This window comes from Vigna unguiculata, chromosome 11 (genome assembly GCF_004118075.2).
Source record: "Vigna unguiculata cultivar IT97K-499-35 chromosome 11, ASM411807v1, whole genome shotgun sequence".
Classification (NCBI taxonomy): Eukaryota; Viridiplantae; Streptophyta; class Magnoliopsida; order Fabales; family Fabaceae; genus Vigna; species Vigna unguiculata.
This window is the reverse complement of record NC_040289.1, coordinates 25,592,846-25,617,530: the sequence shown is the minus strand read 5'-3', so window position 1 is coordinate 25,617,530 and position 24,685 is coordinate 25,592,846. Positions and strand designations below refer to the sequence as shown.

The 24,685-nt window shown below is 36.0% G+C and overlaps 2 protein-coding genes across 2 annotated transcripts; one reads left to right on the top strand and one right to left on the bottom strand.

The window, feature by feature from the left end:
• The first annotated feature begins 5,930 nt into the window (after positions 1-5,930).
• On the top strand, positions 5,931-7,270 carry LOC114170680 (senescence-specific cysteine protease SAG39-like). Its single transcript, XM_028056207.1, has 2 exons — positions 5,931-6,390; positions 6,537-7,270. The coding sequence occupies exons 1-2, from the start codon at positions 5,952-5,954 to the stop codon at positions 7,124-7,126; spliced, it is 1,029 nt and encodes a 342-aa protein (XP_027912008.1). The 5' UTR covers positions 5,931-5,951; the 3' UTR covers positions 7,127-7,270.
• Positions 7,271-11,998: 4,728 nt separating this feature from the next.
• LOC114170291 lies at positions 11,999-12,655 on the bottom strand. The gene is made up of 2 exons (XM_028055772.1): positions 12,548-12,655; positions 11,999-12,454 (listed from the first exon to the last, which is right to left on the bottom strand). The coding sequence occupies exons 1-2, from the start codon at positions 12,653-12,655 to the stop codon at positions 11,999-12,001; spliced, it is 564 nt and encodes a 187-aa protein (XP_027911573.1).
• Positions 12,656-24,685: the final 12,030 nt, after the last annotated feature.

The following is a 24,685-nucleotide window of genomic DNA, read 5'->3' as shown; positions in this document are numbered from 1 at the left end:
TCCCCTTTTATCTAATTAAAAAATAAGTATTTTCGTCAAAATGAAAATTTGGGGACAATACATAATTTTCGTATTGAATCACAAATGGGAAACTAAGGCTAACTCATAGTATATACAAACAATTTCAATTCCAATGAAAATCAATACTTGCAATAATCGAAATTCAAAAATAATATATACAAAATGGAAAATGAAACAAAAAGAGTTAGAAACTTACCTTGGATGAATGACGGTACTACAATTACTGGAAAAAACTGAGAAGGAAGTGCACTAGCGGAGGCGACGCCGCGACAGTGGCCAGAGGAGGAAGCTGGTGGCCAGAGGAGGAAGCTGAGGAAGGGAGAGACGAGAGAGGGACGAGAGAGAGACGGGAGAGAGAGAGAGAGCGAGAGAGAGCGAGACACGAAATGGAGGTGCAGCACAGGGGGCTCGTCCACGTGGTGGTTGCAATGGCCAGAGGTGGTCAAAGGTGGCCAGAGGTGGTCGAAGGTGGTCGGAGGGTGTGGTGGCAGTGGGTGCAGCGGAGAGAGAGAGTGGGGATAGAGTTGTAGAGGCGCGGGGAAGAAGAAGGGTTCGCGAAATTGGAACCCTAAATAAACCCTATGGCTTCAATTGTTAAGGAAACCGAAGCCATAGACCCACTTTTGGCATCGGGTCTTGTTGGACCAAGGCCAAACAGCTAACGGCTTGTTGGCTTTTTCAAAAATGCAGCCACTTCTTGGCTTCGGGTCTTACTGGACCGAGGCCTATACCATTCTTTGGCACCGGTTTTGAGCGAACTGAGGCCTATACCCATCTTTGGCTTCGGGTATTAGGAGAACCGAGGCCTAAAACTTGGCTCTAATTGCAAAAATGCCACCGCGCCATTATATGCTTCGGTTCCTGACCAACTGAGGCATATAAGGCGAGGTAAAAAGGGAATTCTGCACTAGTGATAAGTTCTTCTCTCACCTGCGTCATGATCATTTCCTTCATTCTTTGTTCATAATCAGCACCATGACTGCATGAAGACTAATGAGAGGAGGAACCAAAAAATTGGCGTATGCTGACTCCTGATCCAGCACCACGCACACGTCCAGGGTGCTTAGGTCATCCAATTGCAGCAGCAAGTATGTCATGACGACCTTCTGGAATGAATCCTCCTTGGGTGGTCTGCTCAACCAACGAATCCTACAATGTAACAAAAGAATTTATAAAAAAAATACAATATAAAACATGAACGAGCTATTTAGATAAGAATTGTATCTTACAATTTTCTCAGAGATTTCTCGTGCAGATTCAGAAGTGTAGTTGCCCGATGAGCGTAAACGGGCAAACTTCCACTTTTGATGACGTGATGGTGGTGAAGGAGGCTCAATATCTTCACCCTCAGAAGGTGGTGACCTAGATTTTTTCTTTTCTGATATTATCTTCTCTTCAAGTTTTCTATACACACCACGAGATAATATGTGCGAGTTTTTATTTTAAGCACTTATGCTTTGAGCCTTTTTTTCTCTTTACCTGTAACATATAAAACCCACTTTATGAATTAGTTAAAATTTTGCATAATTATCAATTGTGTTATTGATGATTTCAAATAAATATACCTGCCATCCCTCAGATGTCCGAAGCTCAAGAAACTGACGCCATGTGTCTTCATCAATCCAAGTGTATTTCAACAATGGATTTTCATTCTTTTTATATCCAAAGACATACCTAGACGTCAACTTGGTCTTAAAACCATGAAATTTCTCAGCCACCGATGACAAACATTTTTGTTTAAGCATCGCCACATTTGGAATATCATATGTTAGCTTCAATATAGAAAATGTCATCAACAATATTTATCATATTATCACAAAAATCAAAGTATAAGTTTAATAATATTAATATTAGTTACCAATAAATCTTGCCATATCATTTCCCGATCAACTTCAATGACATGATCAAAAGATGGCGTAAGGATTGATATTCTCTCTCATGCCAACATTCCTAAATTGCTTTTGAAGACGTCCCCACAACGACCAATAGGCTCACTAGTGTCGACGTTAATATCAACATGTGTTTTCCGACCTTTAGCTCTTCTACTTAAGAGCTCTCTCAACCTAGTGGCTCCTCTGGTGAGTCTCTTAGTAGGTGTTTCATCCTCTGATGAAGTATAATGTCCAGTCATGTATCTGTGAGGACATGCGCTTATGCAAAAGCTTCTACGCCAACATCCCGTATCATGTCCTCTATATTGTCTTCTTCTACTCGCTCTTCACATCGCTCTTCCCGTCGCTCTTTCATGGGGGAATCGACAAGATATTCAGTTCAAGAAACAGTTGGAATGTGTATTAATTCGTCGTCCCATGTCCATATTGTATAACTTCTAAGGAAACCATCACAAATAAGATGTTCCCTAACTTGAGTTGCATTCAATTTTCTTCCATTCAAACAATTGACACAAGGACATCTGAACTTCACCTCATCATCACTTCTCCCCTCATAACGTTGCGCAAATTTTATAAATTCTTCTACTCCATTCTCATACTCAGCGCTGATACGTGGTAAATTAATCCAATCTCGATCCATACTGAAATTGCGTGAACAATTTCAATAATCTTTGAATCAATGCTCACTTCGTAATCAAGGTGTTACCCTATCCCATTTAAGAAGATTCACACTTCCTTTATTTTATTGGTACATATTACTTTTAAAATACATATCTTAAATTTCACGAAATTTTGCCAGCATTTTGCATTGGCCTTCAGGATACACGAAATGAAAGTGATTATAAACCACAATCAAATATGCACCTGAAGATCAATACAAAACACAATTGACAAATATTCATGAATTTTAAGATATGTATTTTAAAATATATATATATATATATATATATATATATATATATATATATATATGCACTAATAAATTACTAGAAAGTGATTAATCTTTTTAAAATGTCCAATCGGACAATTCAAGATTCAATACAATTAAATTATTAGTATTGTATCCCCTTATATAATTTTAAAAAAATGTAGTTTTTTTCAAAATGAAAATTCGGGGACAATACATAATTTTCGTATTGAATGTCAAACGGAAAACTAAGGCTAACTCATAGTATGTACAAACAATCCAAACAATTTCAATTCCAATGAAAATCCATACTTGCAATAATCGAAATTGAAAATTAATATATAAAAAACGAAAAATGAAACAAAAACGAGTTAGAAACTTATCTTGGAGGAACCGCGGTACGACACTTGCCGGAAAAACCGAGAAGGAGAGCTGTGCACGAAATGGAGGTGCAGCACCAGCGGAGGCGACGCCGCGATGGTGGCCGGAGGATCGTGGTGGCAGCGACGGAGGAGGGTGGTGGCAACGACGGTGGCAGGGAGAGAGGTGAAAGAGTGATGCGAGGTGACAGGAGGTGCAACACAAAGAGGGTTCACCTTCGCCTTCGCGTGGTTGTAGTGGTCGGAGGTGGTCAAAGACTCTAGTGGCAGCAGCGGATAGAGAGAGAGAGAGAGCGAAAAGAGTTGCAAAGGCGCGGAGCGGAGAAGAAGAAGGGGTTTCGCGAAATTGAAACCCTAAATAAACTTTATGGCTTCGGTTCCTTTAACAACCGAAGCCATATACCTCGTTTTGGCACTGGGTCTTGCTGGACCGAGGCCAAACACCTAACGGCTAGTTGACTTTTTCAAAAATGCAGTCCCTTTTTAGCTTCGGGTCTTGTTGGACCGAGGCATATAATGCTCTTTAGCACCGGTTTTGGGCGAACCGAGGCCTATAGTGCTCTTTGGCTTCGGGTGTTAGGTGAACCGAGGCATAAAACTTGGCTGGAATTGCAAAAAAGCCACCGCGCCATTATATGCTTCGGTTCCTGGGTAACCGAGGCATATAAGGCGAGCTAGAAAGGAATTTCTGCACTAGTGGATCTTCAAGCCAAACCTGTCTCCTTGACCTTCGACCCAGACCAACTGATTCCTATCTTCAACCTAGGGTATCCAATTTGTTCCTTCGACCCAACTAGCACCTATCAACCATTGGCTTGGATCAACGCCTCTCAACTTTCGACATGGGTTGTTCCCTCTCGACCTTCAAATCCAATTGACCCATCTCGACCTTGGACTTGGGCTGACCCATCTCAACCTTCGGCTTGGGTTGACCCTTCTCGACGATTGGGCCAAGTGGCCCGTCTCAATCTTTGGTTAGGCAGACCGTCTTAACTATTTATAGAGTTGTCTTTTCTCAAACTTCGAGTTTGGTCGGCCAATCATGACATTCAGTCTGAACTTGCCCATTTCAACCTTTCGTTTGGACCTGTCAATCTCGATCAATAACCTAGTTAGCCCGTCTTGTGGTTTGGGCGGGCCGACCACTCTCAACCTCTCTTGACCTTCAATTGGGCTTTCCCATCTTAGCCCATCTCAACCTTCGACACTAGGAGCTCGTTAGTAACTTCGTCCGTGACCGGTCAATCGCGATCTTCAACCTGGGTCAGCTAATCTAGGCCTTCAGTCCAGACTAACCTCTCTAGACTCTCTGCCCAAATTGGTCTCTCTGAACATTTGGCCAAGGTCAGGTTGTATCAACCTCCGACTCGGGTTGACAAATCTCAATCTTCGACGTTGTCGGTCATGATTTTCAACCAAAATCGACCAATCTCTATTTACAACAATCGATCTATCTTGACTTTCAACTTAAACCGATCCATATCGAAATTTTGTCGAGAATGACATGGCTCGACTCTTCTCACAAATAAAAATAATAAAAGAATTTTACTTTTAAGAAAATAGTTTATCGACCCTACTGAACACGAATGCTTTTTACTTAATAATACGGAATACATTATTCTCGATATAACTAAGTGAACCCATTTAGAAAAGTAAATATTTACCTAATTACTAAAATTTTAAATTTATAAAATAAAAAAAATTAATTTTTTTGATATTAATACATATATAAATATATATATATATATATATATATATATATATATATATATATATATATATATATATATATATATATATATATATATATATATATATATCAATCGTTCAATTAAAGTTTTACACAAAATATTTTTCTTTAAAATTAAAAATAAAATATATCAATATTTATTATATTAAACCTTGTATTTATTCTATAATATATTTCAAAAAATGGTAATTTTTAAATAAGAAAAAAGTGATTTGACACCACTAAATAATAATAATATTATTTTAAATTAAGTTATTTAATTAAAACATAAATTAAATTATTCAATATGAAATTAATAATATTATTTGTACAGAGGGGTTAGAAAAATCATCCTTTACCAAATTTTCAGAATCCGTTTTAACATTATTAGAAAAACAATCCGTTTTATTTCCATACCCAGTTTCATATTCAAATGTTATTATTATTATCTATTACTATTATTATTTGTTAAAAGTGAGTTTTTAAGCCTAACTCAACTTCACAAAATCTGAGGTTTGCACTTTACTTATATATTATAAAATGACTTTATTTTTAGGCGACGTGGGACTTCCAACATTATTATTATTATTATTATTATTATTATTATTATTATTATTATTATAAATTAGTAGTGAATTCAACAAAAATTAAAAAGAAAGGTATCCAACTATGTATTTTCCTGTTAATATACACTGCTTGTACGATTTTTTCCTTTTCGATCACATTATTGAGACACAATCTGTGTCTAGAAGGATTACCACGTGTGGTCGTCGCATTCTAAATCAATTGGACTGAAAAATTGTCTCTCTTTGAAAGCAATGTGTTGAATAACTGACTCAACAATGGTAAACGTTACTGCCATAGTCCAATGTGAAACACAAGTTGTGCTAACAACTGTTTCCTGCACTATCAGAAGCAACCCTTGAAGAGCCCCTCACTACTATAAATTACCTGCAATCGCCATTGCCTTTGCTCCAAACAAAATCACTTCAATAAACCCACTCTATATCTCTCATTACAAAATGAGTTCTTTTAGCCAAAACAACCATGTGTTAGTTCTGTTCCTTGTTTTCACTGTGTGGACATGCCACGTAATGTCTCGCAGGTTGCCTGAGGCAACCTCGTCAGAGAGACATGAGAAGTGGATGGCACAGTATGGTAAGGTTTACAAAGATGCTGCTGAGAAGGAAAAACGTTTCCAAATATTCAACAAAAATGTGCAGTTCATTGAATCATTCAATGCTGCTGGGCACAAATCTTTCAACCTCAGCATCAACCAATTTGCAGACCTGCACAATGAAGAATTTAAGGCATTACTAATTAATGGTCAGAAAAATGCACATAGGGTTGGGACAGTAACAGAAACATCGTTTAGGTATGACAATATAACTAAGGTTCCTGCTACCATGGACTGGAGAAAAAGAGGTGCTGTTACTCCAATCAAGAACCAAGGCAGATGTGGTATATATTTATATTTATTATACTCTACAATACAATATCTTTTTCATTCTGCTTATTACTAATAACTCTGTCATTCTACTTTCATGCTCAACCCTTTTAAGCAATTCCTTGTGCTGATATCAACTTTGTTTTGTTTGCAAAATCAGGTAGCTGCTGGGCTTTTTCAACTGTGGCTAGCATCGAGAGTCTCCACCAAATAACTACAGGTGAATTGGTGTCCCTATCAGAGCAAGAACTGGTGGATTGTGTTGAAGGAAACAGTGAAGGGTGCAATGGTGGTTATATGGAAGATGCCTTTGAATTTGTTGCGAAGAAAGGAGGGTTAGCAAGTGAAGAATACTACCCCTATAAGGCAAACAACAAGACTTGTAAAGTTAAGAAGGAAGGGCATGGTGTTGCTGAGATTAAAGGGTATGAGAAAGTTGCTGCTAACAGTGAAAAAGCACTGCTGAAAGCTGTGGCACATCAACCAGTGTCAGTGTATATTGACGCTGGGGATTCTGCTTTCCAATTCTACTCAAGTGGGATATTTTCAGGAAAGTGTGGAACTCATCTAAACCATGCTGTTGCAGTAGTTGGTTATGGGAAAGATCGTGGTGGTGGTAAGTATTGGATAGTGAAAAATTCATGGAGCACAGAATGGGGTGAGAAAGGGTACATGAGGATGAAGAGAGATATACGTGCCAAGGAAGGTTTATGTGGAATTGCTACACATGCTGCTTATCCTTTTGCTTAAGTTCTTTAAAGTACATGCATGCATTTTGAAAATCTCTGATCATCATCTTCTTTTCTAGTAATCAGTGCATCTACGTGTTGTTCCTATTAAGTGTTTCTGTGTTGTCTATGTAATCGTTTAGTTTCTCCAAAATAATGAAATAAGTTTGATAACAAGCGAAATTTTACCTGTTCTTTTATTGTTTGTTTAGTATATTAATTTGTAAAAGTTACTGTTTATTACCAATGCGTTGTTCGTGTTCTACATGATTAATTTTTTAATATTGATACTTTTGAGACCATAATAAATAAACAAGCATCACAAAAATTAATTATATTGACACATTTTCTATTTTATTAATTTAATTGTTCATATATTTATATAACTAAAATAAAGTTTTCAAATAGATATTTATTTCACAAAAATGTCAGACAGATGTTTTCTTAATTTTATAAATCAAGATTTTGTAATATCCCATTTAATAGTTTTTACGCTACTAAATAAAATATTATATCATAATCAAACAAAACAGAAATAGGAATAAATTGTTATAGAGTGATGATACATGGCAAAACTCAATCAAGCACTCAAATATCCAATTCAAACATCAATTTAGCACACAATTCTTCGATCAAACTCATCAAACATGGTTTATGGACGAAATTTATACGAAAAACAGTAAGCTTCCCTTACCTTTGCAATTACCACTAACAAGAACACTTTCAACAAGGGGGCACCTCAATTTCACAACCTAAGGAACTGGAATGCATAAACTCAAAGTGAGGATAGGACCCTAATTCGATTTGGTAAGAATGGAGCTCCAGAAATTTCAAAATTTGAAGAAAATTGAGGAAACTGAAATTGACTTACTTGGAGGAGAAGGAGACTCAGCTGGGGAAGGATTTTTGTTCTAGTTCTAGGTTCATTTGTTGTAATAGAAATGGAGGATGGATCAGAATGGAGGTTCAAGCTTTCTGGTTAGAGAGAAGGCAGTGAAAACAGAAGGGGAAAAATGTAAAGTGAGAGTGGAGTGTGTTGTTCTGTGAAACTGGTGGCAAAGAGAAAGAGAGTATATGGAAAAGGGAAAAGTGGGCTCTCACAATCTCCCCAACAACAAAAATGACTTGCACTAGACTAATGGACTTCCCTCTGAGTTGTCTTGTCTGGATATCACCGAGACCAACAGGCTGAACCTCCACTAAAAGATCTCCTCTAATCCGCAAGTCCACCTCAAGCACATGAGAGCGGTCACACACATACTTCCTTAGCTGTGAGATGTGAAACACTGAGTGAAAGTTGGCCAACTAAGGAGGTAGAGCGATCTCATAAGCCACTGGTCCAATCCTCCTTAAGATTTGATATGGACCAATGAACTTAGGAGATAGCTTTCTCGACCGAATAGCCCTTCCCGCACTAGTAGTCGGGGTAATCCTCAAGAAAACATGGTCTCTAGGTGCAAACTCCAAAGGTGTTCTCCTCTGATCAGCATAGGATTTCTGCCTACTCTGAGATGCCTTCATCCTTTCTTGTATTAGCTTAACTTTCTCAATAGTCTGCCTCAACAACTCTGGTCCCACTACCACTAACTCTCCATCCTGGTACCAACATAAGGGACTCCTGCACCTCCTGCCATAGAAAGCCTCATATGGTGCCATGCCAATGCTTGCATGGAAGCTCTTATTATAGGTAAACTCTACCAAAGGCAGGACCTCATCCCAGGCACCCAGCTGATCCAGCACACACGTCGGTAAGAGATCTTCAAGAGACTAGATCGTCCTCTCGAACTAACCAACCGTTTGGGGGTGATAAGCTGAGCTCATAGTCAACTTGTTGCCTAAGGCACTTTGTAACGTCTGCCAGAAACGGGATGTGAATCTTGGATTCCTATCAGAGACTATACTCGACGACACTCCATATAACCTTATGATCTCACTGATATACAATTGTGCCAGCTTCGCCATGGACATCCTCAGATTCACTGCTAGGAAGTGAGCATTCTTGGTTAGGCGGTCCACTATAACCCATATGACATCATGGCTCTTCACAGTCCGTGGCAAATGGGTAACAAAATCCATAGTTATGCTATCCCATTTCCACTCTAGTATCTCCAGTTGTTGCAGCATCCCTCCAGGTCTCTGATGCTCTGCCTTGGCCTTTTGATAGGTCAAGTAGGATGATACAAACTGAGCAACATCTTGCTTCATGCCCGACCACCAAAAAGATTCCTTCAGATCATGATACATTTTATTCATGCTTAGGTGCATGCTAAAATGACTTTTGTGCCCTTCCTCAAGAATCATGCCTTTCACTTCTGTGTCCTTAGGTATGCAGACTCTGCCTCTGAACCTCAACACCCCCATCACCCCCTACCATAAAGTCCTTGGCTTTCTTAGTGTCAAGCAACTCTATTGTTCTCTGCAGCTTGGGGTCAGATAGTTCCCTCTGCTTTATTAGGTCGAGGAAATCACTAGATACAGTTAGATGATTGCATCTAATGACACCCTCTCCTAAAACCACCTACAACCGCATGTCTCTGAATTGCTCCACCAAACCCAACTCCCTGACCATCATATAAGATGCATGAACTGTTTTTCGGCTTAGGGCATCAGCCACCACATTCGTTTTCCCCAGGTGGTACAACAGCTCGAAGTCAAAGTCCTTTAAGAACTCCATCCACCGTCTCTGCCTCATGTTTAACTCTTTCTGGTCAAACAGGTACTTAAGACTTTTGTGATCACTGAAAACCTGAAACTGTGCACCATAAAGATAATGTCTCCAGATCTTCAGTGCAAACACCACAGTTGCTAACTCCAAGTCGTGTGTGGGGTAGTTCTTCTCATGATTCTTCAATTACCTTGAGGCATATGCAACCACTCTCCGATTTGGCATCAGAACACATCTCAATCCCTGATAGGAGGCATCACAGTAAACCTTAAAAGGGTTTGCTGGTATTAGGGATTACTAGCATGTGGGCACTAGTCAGCTTCTGCTTTAACTCTTGGAAGCTCTCTTCGCACCGGTCGGTCCAAGCAAAAGAATGATCCTTGCAAGTTAGCTGTGTCAAGGGTGCTACGATCTTAGAGAATCCCTCAATGAACCTCCTATAGTAGCATGTCAGCCCCACGAAGCTCCTAATTTCAGTCACTGACTTAGGACGCTCCCATTTTAACACAACTTCCACCTTGGATGGATCCACAAATATGCCCTGAGCTGAGATCATATGCCCTAAGAATTGGACTATGGTCATCCAAAACTCGCACTTTGACAGTTTTGCATACAACTGCTTCTCTCTCAAGATGCTCAAATTGTCCTCAGATGCTCTGCATGCTTCTCACGAGTTCGGGAGTATATCTGGATGTCGTCGATGAAAACCACCACGAACTTGTCTAGAAACGGCCTAAAGATTCTGTTTCATATAGTCCATGAATAAGGAAGGGGCGTTAGTCACACCAAAAGGCATCACTACATACTCATAGTGTCCATATATGGATCTAAAAGCGGTCTTCTACACATCATCAAACTTAACTCGAATCTGATGGTACCTCGATCTCAGGTTGATCTTAGAAAAAACTGCAGCACCGTGAAACTGATCCATCAAGTCATCTATCCTTGGCAGAGGATATTTGTTCTTGATGGTCAACTTGTTTAGTTGCATGTAATCCACATAGAGCCTAGAACTGCCGTCTTTCTTCTTGACCAACACCACCGGTGCTCCCAGGGTGACACGCTCGATCTGATAAACTGTTTTTCTAGCAGCTCTTTAATTTGTTTCTTTAACTCCACTAACTTAGCAAGAGCCATTCTATAAGGTGCTATTGATACTTGCCTTGCTCCTAGCACCAAATCAATGGAGAACTCTATCTCCCTAGGAGGGGGTAGGTCAGGCACATCCTTAGCGAACACATCTGATAAATCCCTTACTACAGATGTCTCAATATTTCTGCCTCCATTTTCAACAAACAACTGAGTCAGAACTAAGAAACATTGAGATCCCTCCTTAATTACCTTATCCACTTGTTGTAAGGACATCAACTAATCAACATCCTCTATATTAGGAAATAACACCCTTTTCTCATTGTAATCAATAAGAATGTGATTAACAGATATCCAATCCATTCCCAAGATTACATCTAACCCTTCAGAGGTAAACAAATAAGGTTTACCTTGTACTTGCGTCCCTCAACCTTGATTAAACATCTAGCACACATCGTCAAGGTTCTGACCAACCTAGAAGCAGGTGTGGACACCACCAGATCAAACTAGAGTTCCCTCATCGAAAGACCCAACTCTACCACTTTAGATTCCGAGACAAAGGAGTGTGTCGCTCCAGAATCATATAAAATACACAAACTCCTACCAGCAATTATACATGATTTGGTGATGAGGTTACCTAATATGACCACCTATGTACCCGTCATGGGATACACTCGGTCAACTACCTGAGGCCTTGCACCTTCCCTTTCCTGTTGTGATTGAGACTGTGCTGGAGGTCTCGAAACTGCACTCCTACTGGCAGGGCACTCCCTGATAAAGTGACCCTCTTGGCCATATTTGTGACATGTCCTCTTACCAATCAGCTAGGGGCAAGCATTCTTCAGGTGGGGCCCTCCACAATGATAACACTACGACCTGGAAAGTTGAGACTGTTATGGCTGATGTGAGAACCTCCTAGGCCCATGAGGCTAAGCTCTGGAGTATGGTTTCCTCCTATCTTCATGTCTGCTCACGGACCCAGATGGTTCTCCCACCTTCTGTTGTGATCGCTGCTGAACTTCGACCTCAGCTTTCAACTTCTCCATTACTCTTGCTTTCTCTACAAGATAGGGAATTCCTTGATAGAGAGCGGGGCCACCATGAGTTTGAGATCACCTCTCAACCCATTTTCAAACATTGTTAGTCTTCAGCCATCTTCAAGGTGTGAAATCTGCCCATGTGTTTGAACCTTTTAGCATACTCCGATATAGACATATCTCCTTCCATTAGCTGCAAGAACTCGACCTCTTTAGCATATCTCACACTGTCAGGGAAATACTCAGCATAGAATTTCTTCTTGAACAAATCCCAAGTGACGGTTTCGCTGTTATCCTCTAGCATCATCTTCATGCTAAACCACCAATGCACGACCTCTCCAACAAGAAGGTACTCAGAATATGCTAGCCTGTTTTCTACAGGGCACATCTTCGCATCATAAATCCGCTCCATGTCTCTCATCCACTGATCTGCCTCATCTGGGCTAGTCTTGTCATCGAAACGGGATGGATGGTGTTGAAGAAAATCCTTCAAACTCCACTCTTGCACTCGAGGTGGCGGAGCTTCGAAAGAACCAACTGCAGAATGATTCTCCCCTATCTAATGCAGGGCTTCTAAATGCCTCTACTGGTTCGCGTCTATTGCTAGCCTAGTAGACTCCATCTATTGCAAGGCCAGGTTGTGTTGTTTCACCATGTTAGCATTCTTTTGCTGCATGGCTGCTATCATCGCCTCAATTGCTCCCACCAAATGAAGGTTATCCGGGTTTGGAAGAGGAGGAGGAGGAGGCCTAGGTGCCATAGCTTTGACCACACAAAGAAAGGAACCATCATTTTAGCTAACAGATACCACAATTATGCTAAGACACTACGAGAAACACACAACAGAAACTAAGTAGGCACACACCTACAGATCCTAAAGGAACCACTGCTCTGATACCAAAAATGTAACATCCCATTTAATAATTTTTACGCTACTAAATAAAATATTATATCATGATCAAACGAAGCAGATAGTAGGAATAAACTATTATAGAGTGCTGATACAGTCATCCAAAGTAACCATATAAGTCCATATTGACATGTACAGTCTATACAAGGAAGAGTTGATTTATACATATCAAAACTCCATTGAGCCTAACCCAAAAGCTACTACTGAATTTTCAAGCCACGGATCAACTCCTGTCCAGAAGGGGAGTGTCTTCACCTGAATTCTTCTCTGCTCACACCAACAGTAGGTGATCATTGCAAAAGAGAAAATACACAAGGAAAAACAACATAGACAAGAAGGGTAAGCTAACTTAAATAAGAGAAATCATGCAGTTCAAATTAGGAATATCAGTTAATTATGTTCACAATCATCAGAATTACTTAAATCACCACAACATAGCACAAATACATGACTCTAGACTCAACATCCGGATTATGTAAGTGACATTGGATCTCTTGGAGGTATGCACCTGTGACGGTCCCCAAACTCTGCAGAGTTTGGGCGCAATGGGTTATCACCCGACCAATGACTGGGACCTTCTGCTACTCCTCACAACATAATTCATTCTGCTCTATCTGAGCGTAAATGATTATTGGAGTTTCAGGATACCAACCAATATGGAGTCCTCATATCCTTACACACACTAACATACTCTTTTGAGTTTCCCTTGAAATTCTAATTTAATCATATCTCCTCTTAATTCATATTCATTCAATTTCACCACTCACAATATTACCAACAACATTCCAAACATATAAGGGGCTAGTTGCACAAGATCAAATTCAAACATTTAATCTCATCCCTTAAATTAGAACATCAAAGACCCCACTATAGTGGTTCTCACTCAAGCTAGAAGATCTAGCCCAAGCGAGAGGCCATCTCGCTTACACGGGTCATTCTCGCTTAGGCGAGGCCCTAATAGTGGGCAAAAACAAAATTATGGCCGAACTCTCACTTAGGCTAAGATGGTTCGCTTAGACGAGAGTGTCTCTTGCTCAAGCGAAATCAGCTCGCCTAGGCGAGGCTTTGCGAAAGAACATGGGTGGGTTTTCTAGTGTTTTCACTTAGGCGAGAGCCACTCGCTTGGGCGAAAATACCAGATTCCCAATCTGTTCTCGCATGCATTAACCCAGAATTCATGGAAAACTCAATCAAGCACTCAAATATCCAATTCAAACATCAATTTAGCACACAATTCTTCGATCAAACTCATCAAACAATTTATGGATGAAATTTAGAAGAAAAACAGTTAGCTTCCCTTACCTTTGCAATTACCACTAGCAAGAACACTTTCAACAAGGGGGCACCTCAATTTCACAACCTAAGGAACTGGAATGCATAAACTCAGAGTGAGGATAGGACCCTAATTCGATTTGGTAAGAATGGAGCTCTAGAAATTTCAAAATTTGAAGAAAATTGAGGAAACTGAAATTGACTTACTTGGAGGAGAAGGAGACTCAGCTGGGGGAAGGACTTTTGTTCTAGTTCCAGGTTCATTTGCTGTAACAGAAATGGAGGATGGATCAGAATGGAGGTTCAAGCTTTCTGGTTAGAGAGAAGGTAGTGAAAACAAAAGGAGAAAAATGTAGAGTGAGAGTGGAGTGTGTTGTTCTGTGAAACTGGTGGCAGAGAGAAAGAGAGTATATAGAAAAGGGAAAATGGGGCTCTCACAAATTTTATGTTCGAATTATGCATCTACAAAAAATTGTCATAAGAGTTTGTATCATATGCCATGAAAAAAAAATAACTCTATATACCTTAGTTTCTTAACATGAATGGTATGTATATTTAGCTCAATATGTGTGAGAAATGAAATATGTGGAGCAAAAGGATAAATGGTTTAAAGCTTTGTTAGAAGTCTGAAGGATTGTTTTGTAAGAGAATGAAATATCATTTTTTATGTTCGTATTATATCACGAGACACTATGGTGATATGTTTGAAAACTTTCTATAGTGTAAGGCAAAATTTTCCTGATGATAAAAAAAAGGCAAATTTTCCCTATAAATTCAGATACTAGTATTTTCTTTTCTCAATAATGTTATTTGAGAAAAAGGAAGAAATGATGAATCAAATAAAATGTCAACATGAAAGCAAACTATAAAAGGTTTTTGTCGTAGGAAACAAAAATGTTCTTACCAAGCCGAGATATACCCAAAGGTATATTATGTTGAGAAAAAGAAGAAGATAGACATCTTCCTTCAATAAGAAGTTTTCATGATGATGATGATGACTTATGAAGAAGTATGAAAGACTTGATGATAATGCATGAAGCAATGTTGAAGACCTAAAGAATGCTTTGATTCAAGAGATACAATGAAGACTTAACGGCTTAATTGTTTAGGTCTTGTAATCTGTTTATGTTATTTAAAATAGTTAAATTAGTATGTCAAGAGTTAATCTCGTCTTTTAGAGATAAAAAACTTTCTTATTTGTTATTGTATTTGTGATTTATTTTAGTGATTGAGTTAATCTCGTCTTTTAGAGATAAAAAACTAGACGTAGGGTCTTTTGATCTGAACCAGTATAAATATCTTGTGCAATTTTCTCTTTCCTACTATCTTTATTTTATTGTGGTTATTAAAGTAAAGGAAATAATTTTAATTGAACTTTGATATTAAAAGGAAAAACTTTTAAAGCACATATTTCATTAAGAACCTAATTCACCCTCCCTCTTGGTTTTTCTCTATACAAGAATCATTACGTTGTGTGATTTTAACACTTGGATGGTCGAGATGTATCAAGTAGTCTTAGTGTCCATTCTTCTCTCTATTCTTCAGGTAACAAGTCTTCTTCACTACGGGTGTAGGGATGTTCTTTTTCGATAATGGTGATGTGACCTTAGCAGAGGAGTCTCCAAAGACATTTTGACGCTCAAGTTAGTTATTGACAGTAAAAAAGTGAGATTGCAATAAATGATACTATTGACATAACTCATAAAAATGACTACTTATAATACTTGGATGGGCTCTGATTTTTGGGCTTAGGGTTCATAAGATTACCTCATTTTAGGGATTCCTAATGCGTTTACTTATTCTTAATCCCTTTATGATTTGTCCCTTTGCTTATGTGGATTTGTACTGCAGTAGTGACACACATGCTGCTAGTTTCTTGGTTTAGGTCAAGGTCTCCTACAACTATTAAGTGCTAGGTGTACTAGGCCTATATATGTGCACTAGCCCCTCTAGAGTTGAGACATTAGTAGTTAAGAGTCTTATTAAGGTGTCTTCAACCTTCTAGTGGCTAAGGTGTACTAGGAAAGAAAAATTTCTTTACCTTAGGCTGCGAGATATTGTTAGTCTCTACTATTATAATGGTCCCTAGCCTTGAAGACAACAAAGTCGATGAAGGGGTTGAAAATGGTACAAAATAGGAATGTGCCTAGCCTAAAGTGATGTGATGTTTCATGGGGAAGGGGGACAAGCCCTCTCAAGACCCTTATAAATAGGCTAGTGGGGTAATAAAGGACCACTTGTGCTCGTTGTGATAGTCAAGGAGATTCCTAACTACTTGTTTTATCTACTCTATAGGTATGTCTTCATCCTTATCTTCCTCTCATTCTAGTTCCTTAGCAAATATGGCCCATTTAAAGCGTTTAGGGACGTCTTTGCCAATCTCTTTTAGTAGTTCTAGTAGTGTTTTCACCTCTTCGAAAGACGTATTGAAAGACCTTCCCCTTCGCACGGGGTATGATAGGGTCGACACTTGTGTGCATGAGTACTTCTCCAAATACAACTAGTCTTCTTCAATTCGTAGATTTGCCGAAGCTTATCCAGTTTTAGATAAGGATTGCTTAGATGACGTTGTATCCTGGTGACTTCTTTTATATGCACTCAATCTTACTCACCCACATGCATGTCTTGCTTCCTTTTTATGGTTTCATCGTGGAGGTGTTGCGTATTTTGAATGTAGCCCCTACACAATTTCATCCTAACGTTGGGCGACCTTGCAGCCATTTAGGATTCTTTGCAAGCTCTTAGGTTTGACACCATCTCCCCCATGTTTCTTTGTTTTGTTATCCAAAAATATGTCTCCTTGCATTTCTTTGATGGAGACAAGCCCAAGTTTCCTTTCATTTGAACTTGCTATGATCATCACTATGATTATTGGCTAACGACCATGATGACAGTCGAGGATTGTAGGGTTCTTAGTCTCTTGGATATCCTTCCTTGACGACTTCCGACTTGGCACATGGTGGCCAAATTAAATTCCTCTCAACAATGCAAGGATATGCTTGGAATGTGTCCACCCTATGCCTTCGTGAGGTCATGTATCAACTCATCTCACTTGTTGTTTGTTTTTTGCGGGAGTGATTGCCTCTCATGAAGATGTTGGTGTGGTCCAAAAATAGTCATTTTCAGTTTTTTCATGACTAGCTAAATGCTCACAACAAGGAATGCTTGCAACTTTCCCATGTCTTCAAAAATCTAAAATGGCCCATCCCAATTGGCTAAGAACTTTCCCTTAGTTTTCATTACGTTGCTCACCAATCTCTAAACCAAGTCCCCTTTGTGGAACTTTTTCGATTGTACATTTTTATTGAACCTCCTGCCCACCCTCTATATGGTGGCCTATTCATATATGTTTGCCTTCTCCCTTACTTCCAAAAGCAAGTCTAAGTGTGCTGCTAGGCATTAATTATTGTCTTCTTCTGCATATTGTTGTTGCCTAGTTAATGGTCCCCTAATTTCAACTGGATCTTGGCATCAATGGCAGAAGTGAGACTGTATAGGTTTCTTTAATGGTAGACTAAGGCATGCATCGATAAAGTTAACAATAACTCCTTAGGCCAATTACCTTTGGTTGTCTTAAGACTCTTCTTAAGCTCATTGAGAATGATCTTATTAGTTGTTTTTGCTTGTTCATTAGCCTGAGGGTGCTATACAAAGCTTGTAATGTGTTGGACATGAAGTCCTTTGAAGATAGGGATTAATGAATCCTTTTTTTATGCTTTATGATTTATTTTCGTTTTCTATGTAAGACAAATGGAGATTGGGGCTTTATTCGATCGAGCTTGCCTCTAGTGCCTTCTTAGTGGCTTGGACACGATCAAGTCATTCGTAGTTCGAAAAGGATTTAATCCAGTCGGATGGATTGGGTCCTAAGCCTATGAACTCCTACTATAGAAAAGGCTCCGTAGAAATGCAAGCCTTGTGTCCAAAGGTATAATGAGAAGTGGCCCTAAGGTAAGGGTTTTCTAGCCATATCGAGTTGAGCATACCCATCCCTCCTTGACTAAGGGAAGATTCCAATTACTATGTCAAAAGGCAATCACTGAATTCACTCTTTTGACTTCTACCATTGAAGCAATACCGAGATATTCAAAATTCCCTTTTAGCAGTGTGACCAATTAGCTCATCTTGATAGTCGGAGCTAGCATGTATCAAAAAGAATTATAGAAAGTGATGATAGGGAACAGTGATGTCTTGGCTATTCCAATCTTGGCTTAATGCTTTGTTCAAAAAGAGAATTTTGACTGCCATAACATATGCTTTATACCTAACATTAAACAAAATTAATGATTGAATCGTGAAGGAAATGAACCTAATATAGCTTCGACCCCCATAGCTCCCCAAGCTTACCTATACTATAACAACTCTCATTCTATCTGATGAGAGCACATTTAAGGAGCACCACTTGTGCAGAGCGTAGCCTTTGGGGAAGGTTATTTCCTCTAGATCAATATGACATAAAACCACATCTTAGCTTTTTCGTAATCCAAGCCTCAAACATTTATCCACACACAATCACAAAATAAGCAAGGATAACTCCCTTACAATTCCATGATGAAAACTCAAACTCAATACATGTCCACAAAAGAATCAAGAAGAACATGGCTTAGCACCCCTTACCTGGAATTGCTACAATAAGACCACCTTAGCTTTGCTCTACTCATCCCTTGCTCTTCACGTTTTGACAAAAAAAATTTGCTCTTTCTCTCCCTCCCAAACCACATGTTGCCTTTCCTCTCTTTCCAAACCTTAGGTTAAGGAGGTTACCTTAAACCAGGTTAATTAAGACTCTCAGACCAGATCCAATCAAGTAAGGCCCATAAACAAGCACACTTTACGAAGTATGTTTCCAAGTTTTACTGTTCAATGAGAAAGAGAAAATCACCTTGAGTTGACTTAAACTTCGGGATATCTTTTGCAGTACCTCTCTTAAGAACGAATTGTGTCTAGAATATTACTCTAAAAAAATATTAAATAACCTTGTTAGAGACTTCACAACATATATTATATATGTCCCAGTAAGAACAACTATGAATTTTAATTATACAATAATTATATAAATAAACTTTTTTTTGGGTGCATCGCAGAAACTATGAAATACTAGTATATTTGTTTATATATTTTTCATTTATATATATATATATATATATATATATATATATATATATATATATATATATATATATATATATATATATATATATATACTAGCTGTTTTTCAATGACTTATTGATGATAGATTCTGTTTTTAATTCTTTTTCGTATATATTAATATATTTAATACTTAGAAAGTTCAAATAAATATTAGATTAAAAACTTGTTAAATATTTAATTAAGAAAGCTGGGGTAATCAGAGGAAATGGGTTATTTCACCATGAAACTGATTAAATTGAATCCATATTTTCTTCTTTAAAACTGAATAAATCCAATCCATTAACACTGTATTAAGAAATAAGAATGAAAGAGTGGCTGTGATGAATTGGGGTGTAGAGTAGTCAATTATGTCATTTTGTCTGTGTATTGAAATTTGTAAACTACGAGAACCTTTCGAGATATTAAAGAGATAGAGACAAATAAGTCAAAAATTAGAAAGTTCCGTTTCCACATAAATCACTCACCATTCCCATACATACAGAAAATCTACTGAATCAATCTGTTGACGCGTTTGTAGTCCCCACCATCAATTACATAACCCATATTTACGGAAAAAGCAATTATTAGACGATTTTATAAACTGAAAATGAGGATTTTAGAATAAATAATTAAATAAATATTTTTAAATAGATAATTTTGTAACAAAAAGAAGGCTTTAAAAACAAAATTAACGATATTGTTTACTTAGTTTTGTATTGTTACAGATAATAAACACGTGTTGTTCCTCAAGAGAATTTTGTTAATAAATTCAATACAACAAAACTCTTAAATAATAATTAATCTTAAATAATAATTAATCTTGGTGATAAAAACTTGTTAGTCATTAGTAACCAATTTAAATACTAATCTAAAAAATAAAAAATTATTGATTATCAAAATAATCACTATTATAAATAAAAAATTGTAATTATTTGTTAAATTGGTTACTAATTGACTAATATTTAGTGACCAATTTATAAAATAATTCTTTTGATATCCAAAACCTTGATAATAATATTTTAGAGATCAATTATAATTTATATAAAGGGGTCTATGTTTAAAATTATTATGAAATTTGGTGAAGTCGTAAGATGACAACTTCATGACACTTGTCAGGACAGTGACAGATCTTTGGCCAATATATTGGGGGTGTCAAAATTTTGATATATTTTTTTTCCAAAAATGTCAAAATGGGCTTCTAGTTTTCTTAGTCCCAATTTGGTTCCAATTTTTTAAAAATTGATACAATTTAATCCTTTTCGTTAAATATTTTGAAGCAGAATAAGGATTTTTCATCAAAATTAATACTAGGATTATGTTAATTACACCAACAAAGAAAACCATCCTTATTCACAACTTCAATTTTGATGAAAAAACTTTGATTCGATTCAATAAATTTAACAATAAAAAAAATCAAATTACATCATTTATTCAAAAATTGAGACTGTATTGAGACTAACAAATTGGTGGACTAACTTGATATTTTTGAACAAAAATAAGAACCAGAAGCATAATCCCATAATTTTTATATAAACTAGTAAAAACATTGTGTTTACTTTTTTTTTATAACAAAAATAAGAACTAGAAAGCGTAATCCCATGATTATAAAAGTAAATATAAATAATTTTTTTAATTTTATTATAATTAATTTTCATTTATAATGATTAAATTTAAAAAGATAATCAAATAAAAAAGGAGTTAAATTAAAAAAATAGGTAATATTAATAAAATAATTAATTTTATTTAAAAAATATTTGAAAGGTAAAAGTGAAAAATAAATGTGAAAAAAAAAACTTTTCCTTATAAATAAATATATGTATAAAAAATTTTAGAAATAAAATACATAAAAAATAATAAAAATAATAAAATTTTAAAAAATATATTTAAAATTATATATTAAATTATTTAAATATAAAAAAATTTAGGGGTCCATAACCCCTTAGTCATAACAAAGGAATGTCATTGTGTCAGAATGAAGTCCTAATTGGTGTGACAACTTCTATTTTTTTTGTCAGAGAAATCTTCTCAGCAATCACAACTTTAGTTTTTTTCTTTAAATGTTTTAACCCAAATCGTATTAGGAGCGACGACTTTAGTAATTTTTTTTTTCAATGTGAAGTCATCAGAGACATGAAGATTTCAATTTGATTATTATTTTTAATTGTAAACTTCCTTTTAATTTTTATTATTATTTATTTAAATATATTATTTATTTAATTTCATCCTGTTCGAAATGAGGATTATTAATCAATTTATATGAATCCAAACTTTATTTCAGACCCTAAAATGTATAGTAAACAATCGGAAAAATTGTGAATATAGACAAAGATGTAATAATCTTTATTATGTATCCAATTAATTAAATTATTTTTAAACATTAAATTAATTAAATAAAAATAAAAATAAATCATTAAAATATAACCGAATAAATAGTATATATTACTTTAGTTTAAACAAGTTAATAATACATTTAATTAAATAATAAAAACAAATTAAAAAAAAGTTTACGATTAAAGAAAAATCAAACTGAAATCTTCATAATAAAAAAAAAGTTACAATAATTTAAAGTTGTTGCTCCTAATATAACTTCAGTTGAAACATTTAAAAAAAATGGTCATTATTATGAAAACTTATCTAAAAAGAAAAGTAGACATCGTCGCACCAAACTTATCCTGATAAGTGTCCTAAAATTTTCATCCCTCTTATAAGTTAACCTAATTTCATAATAAGTTTAAAAACAGACTCCTTTATCTAAATTAAATTGATCTGTTTTCATAAATTTACAAAAAATTGTGGCAGCAAAACAAGACATTGAATATAAAATGAGAAAATGAGAGCCGCGATATCCAACGCAGTGATTGGATTAGAAAATTATCTTAGTATGTAAAACATAGTTGACTTGGTCAATCATGACGCACGTGTAGTAGTCCAAACAAATAATAATTAGTGTATGATTGTTACTTTTGATTGGATGCACTCACTGCTTACATATGCAGGGTTTCACCTTTATAAGAAAACATTAAAGCTGTTTACATTATTCTATTATATGAGATTTACAAATGAATTTAAGTCCACATTAGATAGTAATAAAAAAATTAAACAAGATACAATGGTGGTTCAATGGTATGTGACTCTTAAAGCAAACATACAAAATTATGCCGGTTTTATTTAAAATTTATTTTGTGAATTTTTTTTATGTAAAATTATTTATTAAATTGTCATAATTAATTTTATTTAATATTTTTTTTAATAAATAATAAGAGTAATTCATTTAATCTTTATATAGACTTTGTTGATTTTATTAAATAAATTTTTATTATATATCTTTTATTTTGAGAAACTCCTTTCCGCTTAAGTAACTGATACTGAAATTGTTAAAATTATTTTATAAGCTATATATGCATTTGAAAAAGAATTTATTCTTTTTATATAATTAAGAATGTCAATCGATTTATCAATTGGTTTATATAATTAAGAATGTCAATTAATTTGAAATATTCATATGGTTATGAATTAATACTCATATGATTGATACTCATATGATTCATTATTCTTTATATAAATATTTGTATTAACTAAATTGATTTGTTTTCTTTATGAATTACATGTTGTATCTATAAATAAGACCATTCTTATCAATAATAATACACAAAAGAAATGTTCTCTATTCTCTAATTGGGAAGAGGAATTGTACTCCACAAGCACATAACACTTAATGGAAAAAAAATGACGTAAATCAAAGGGGAATTAGGATAGAGTAATGACATCAATAAATATTCTAGTTCTTGAAAATATTCAAATTACGCCTCTTCTTATTTCTATTCCTAAATTAGAGCCTCAAAACAAACCTACAATTATTTATTCATTTATCTCCATTAATTTATCATTATTTGTGATTATTATTGTGTTTGTGTTCTTTCTCATACAAACTTTCAAAAATCAAGTCATTAATTATGTAGCTAGCTAGTCAGCTTATTTTAGTAAGTGTACATTAAATACTATTACATAATTTCAAGAATTTATAATTTTTTGGATTTAACATATACATTTATAATGCCTCCCTTCTTAAAAAATACTATACAATAATTTATTTAAAATTAAAAATGAAATTATGGTCATGCTTCTAATAAACAAAAAGAAAAAGCATGTTTTTAATTTTTAAAGAGATTAACTTAATACCTATCTAAAAATAAAATGATACTCAACACTACGACCAAATAAATCTATACATGTTGCCTTAGGATACTTGCTAGTTTTGTGCTTCTTTTCATATATAGGAATTGTAACACTGAAGCAAAGCCATAATAGGAGAAATCATATCAAGATAAACTTACTTCATCCCAAGACTTCCCCTTAGCAAGTTGTGGATATACACCTTAAGATTGACGAATGATATGAAGTAGAAATGCTAGTTATTATTTAGTCTCTGAGAAAAAGTAAGTGGAATGGTTGGTGAATGAACATAAAGAGAAAGCTAGATTACCCTTCTCCATTTCTTGTCCAACAGAGTGCATTATGCTTTTACCTTTTTAGCTCTGATGCCGGAAAGTAACACATAGCTAAATAAAACTCATCAAATCATTGTTGTTATATCATATCAAATAAAAACTGGTGCATAATTGTGAACTTGTTGAAATTCAGAGTTTGTTTTATGTGGCTGGGTGGCTGTGACTATTGTTTGAAAATAGCTGAAAATTGTGTGGCTGCAACCCTTGTTCCTTATGAAACATATGTTGAGGAGTTCTCCCAAGAGATTATATGTCATAGAAGACACTTGTGACCCTGACACTGACTCAAATTTGGCGACCAAGCTACATTCTTCTGAAGGCATAACTTCATACTGTGAAGTTATTGAGAATCATTGAGAAGAATGACTACAAGAAATCACAACAACTGATATAGAGCTCAGACTTCCACACAATAAAAATCATCAATGCATTTATCACCATGGCAATTAGAACAAAAATTATATACCTACTACACTGAAGCAAATGTTGTTTTGAACTTATACAACAATGATTATATACCTATTTCACTAGTTCTACAACACAATTCAAAGATAACAAGGGAAAAGGCTTGAATAAAATCAAACTTCCTGAGAACAAGGTGAGATTGGCGACATTGAGGGTTTGACTCTAAGAAAAGAACAAAGAGTGTCGTCGTCGTCGGAGAAGGAATGATCGGCAGCTAACACGGGCAATTCTCGTTGACACCGCTGGTGGAGTTTTGATTCGTTGAAGCCAACTACGGTGGCCTCTTCGGAGATGGTAGCAAGATCGAGTGATTTCAGCGAGGCTACTTCATAGCTTTGTGCATTCCCTTGAGATGGTTGCGAAGTCAGGAGATTTCGGCGGCATGTATCGATCCTTGCTGGTGAACAGTGAATCCAACAACGAGTTTGGTGACACAAGGGGTTGAGCGAGAGCGAAAAGCTTGCCAAAAATGGCTACACCACCGTCGGTAAAAAATGAGTAGGAG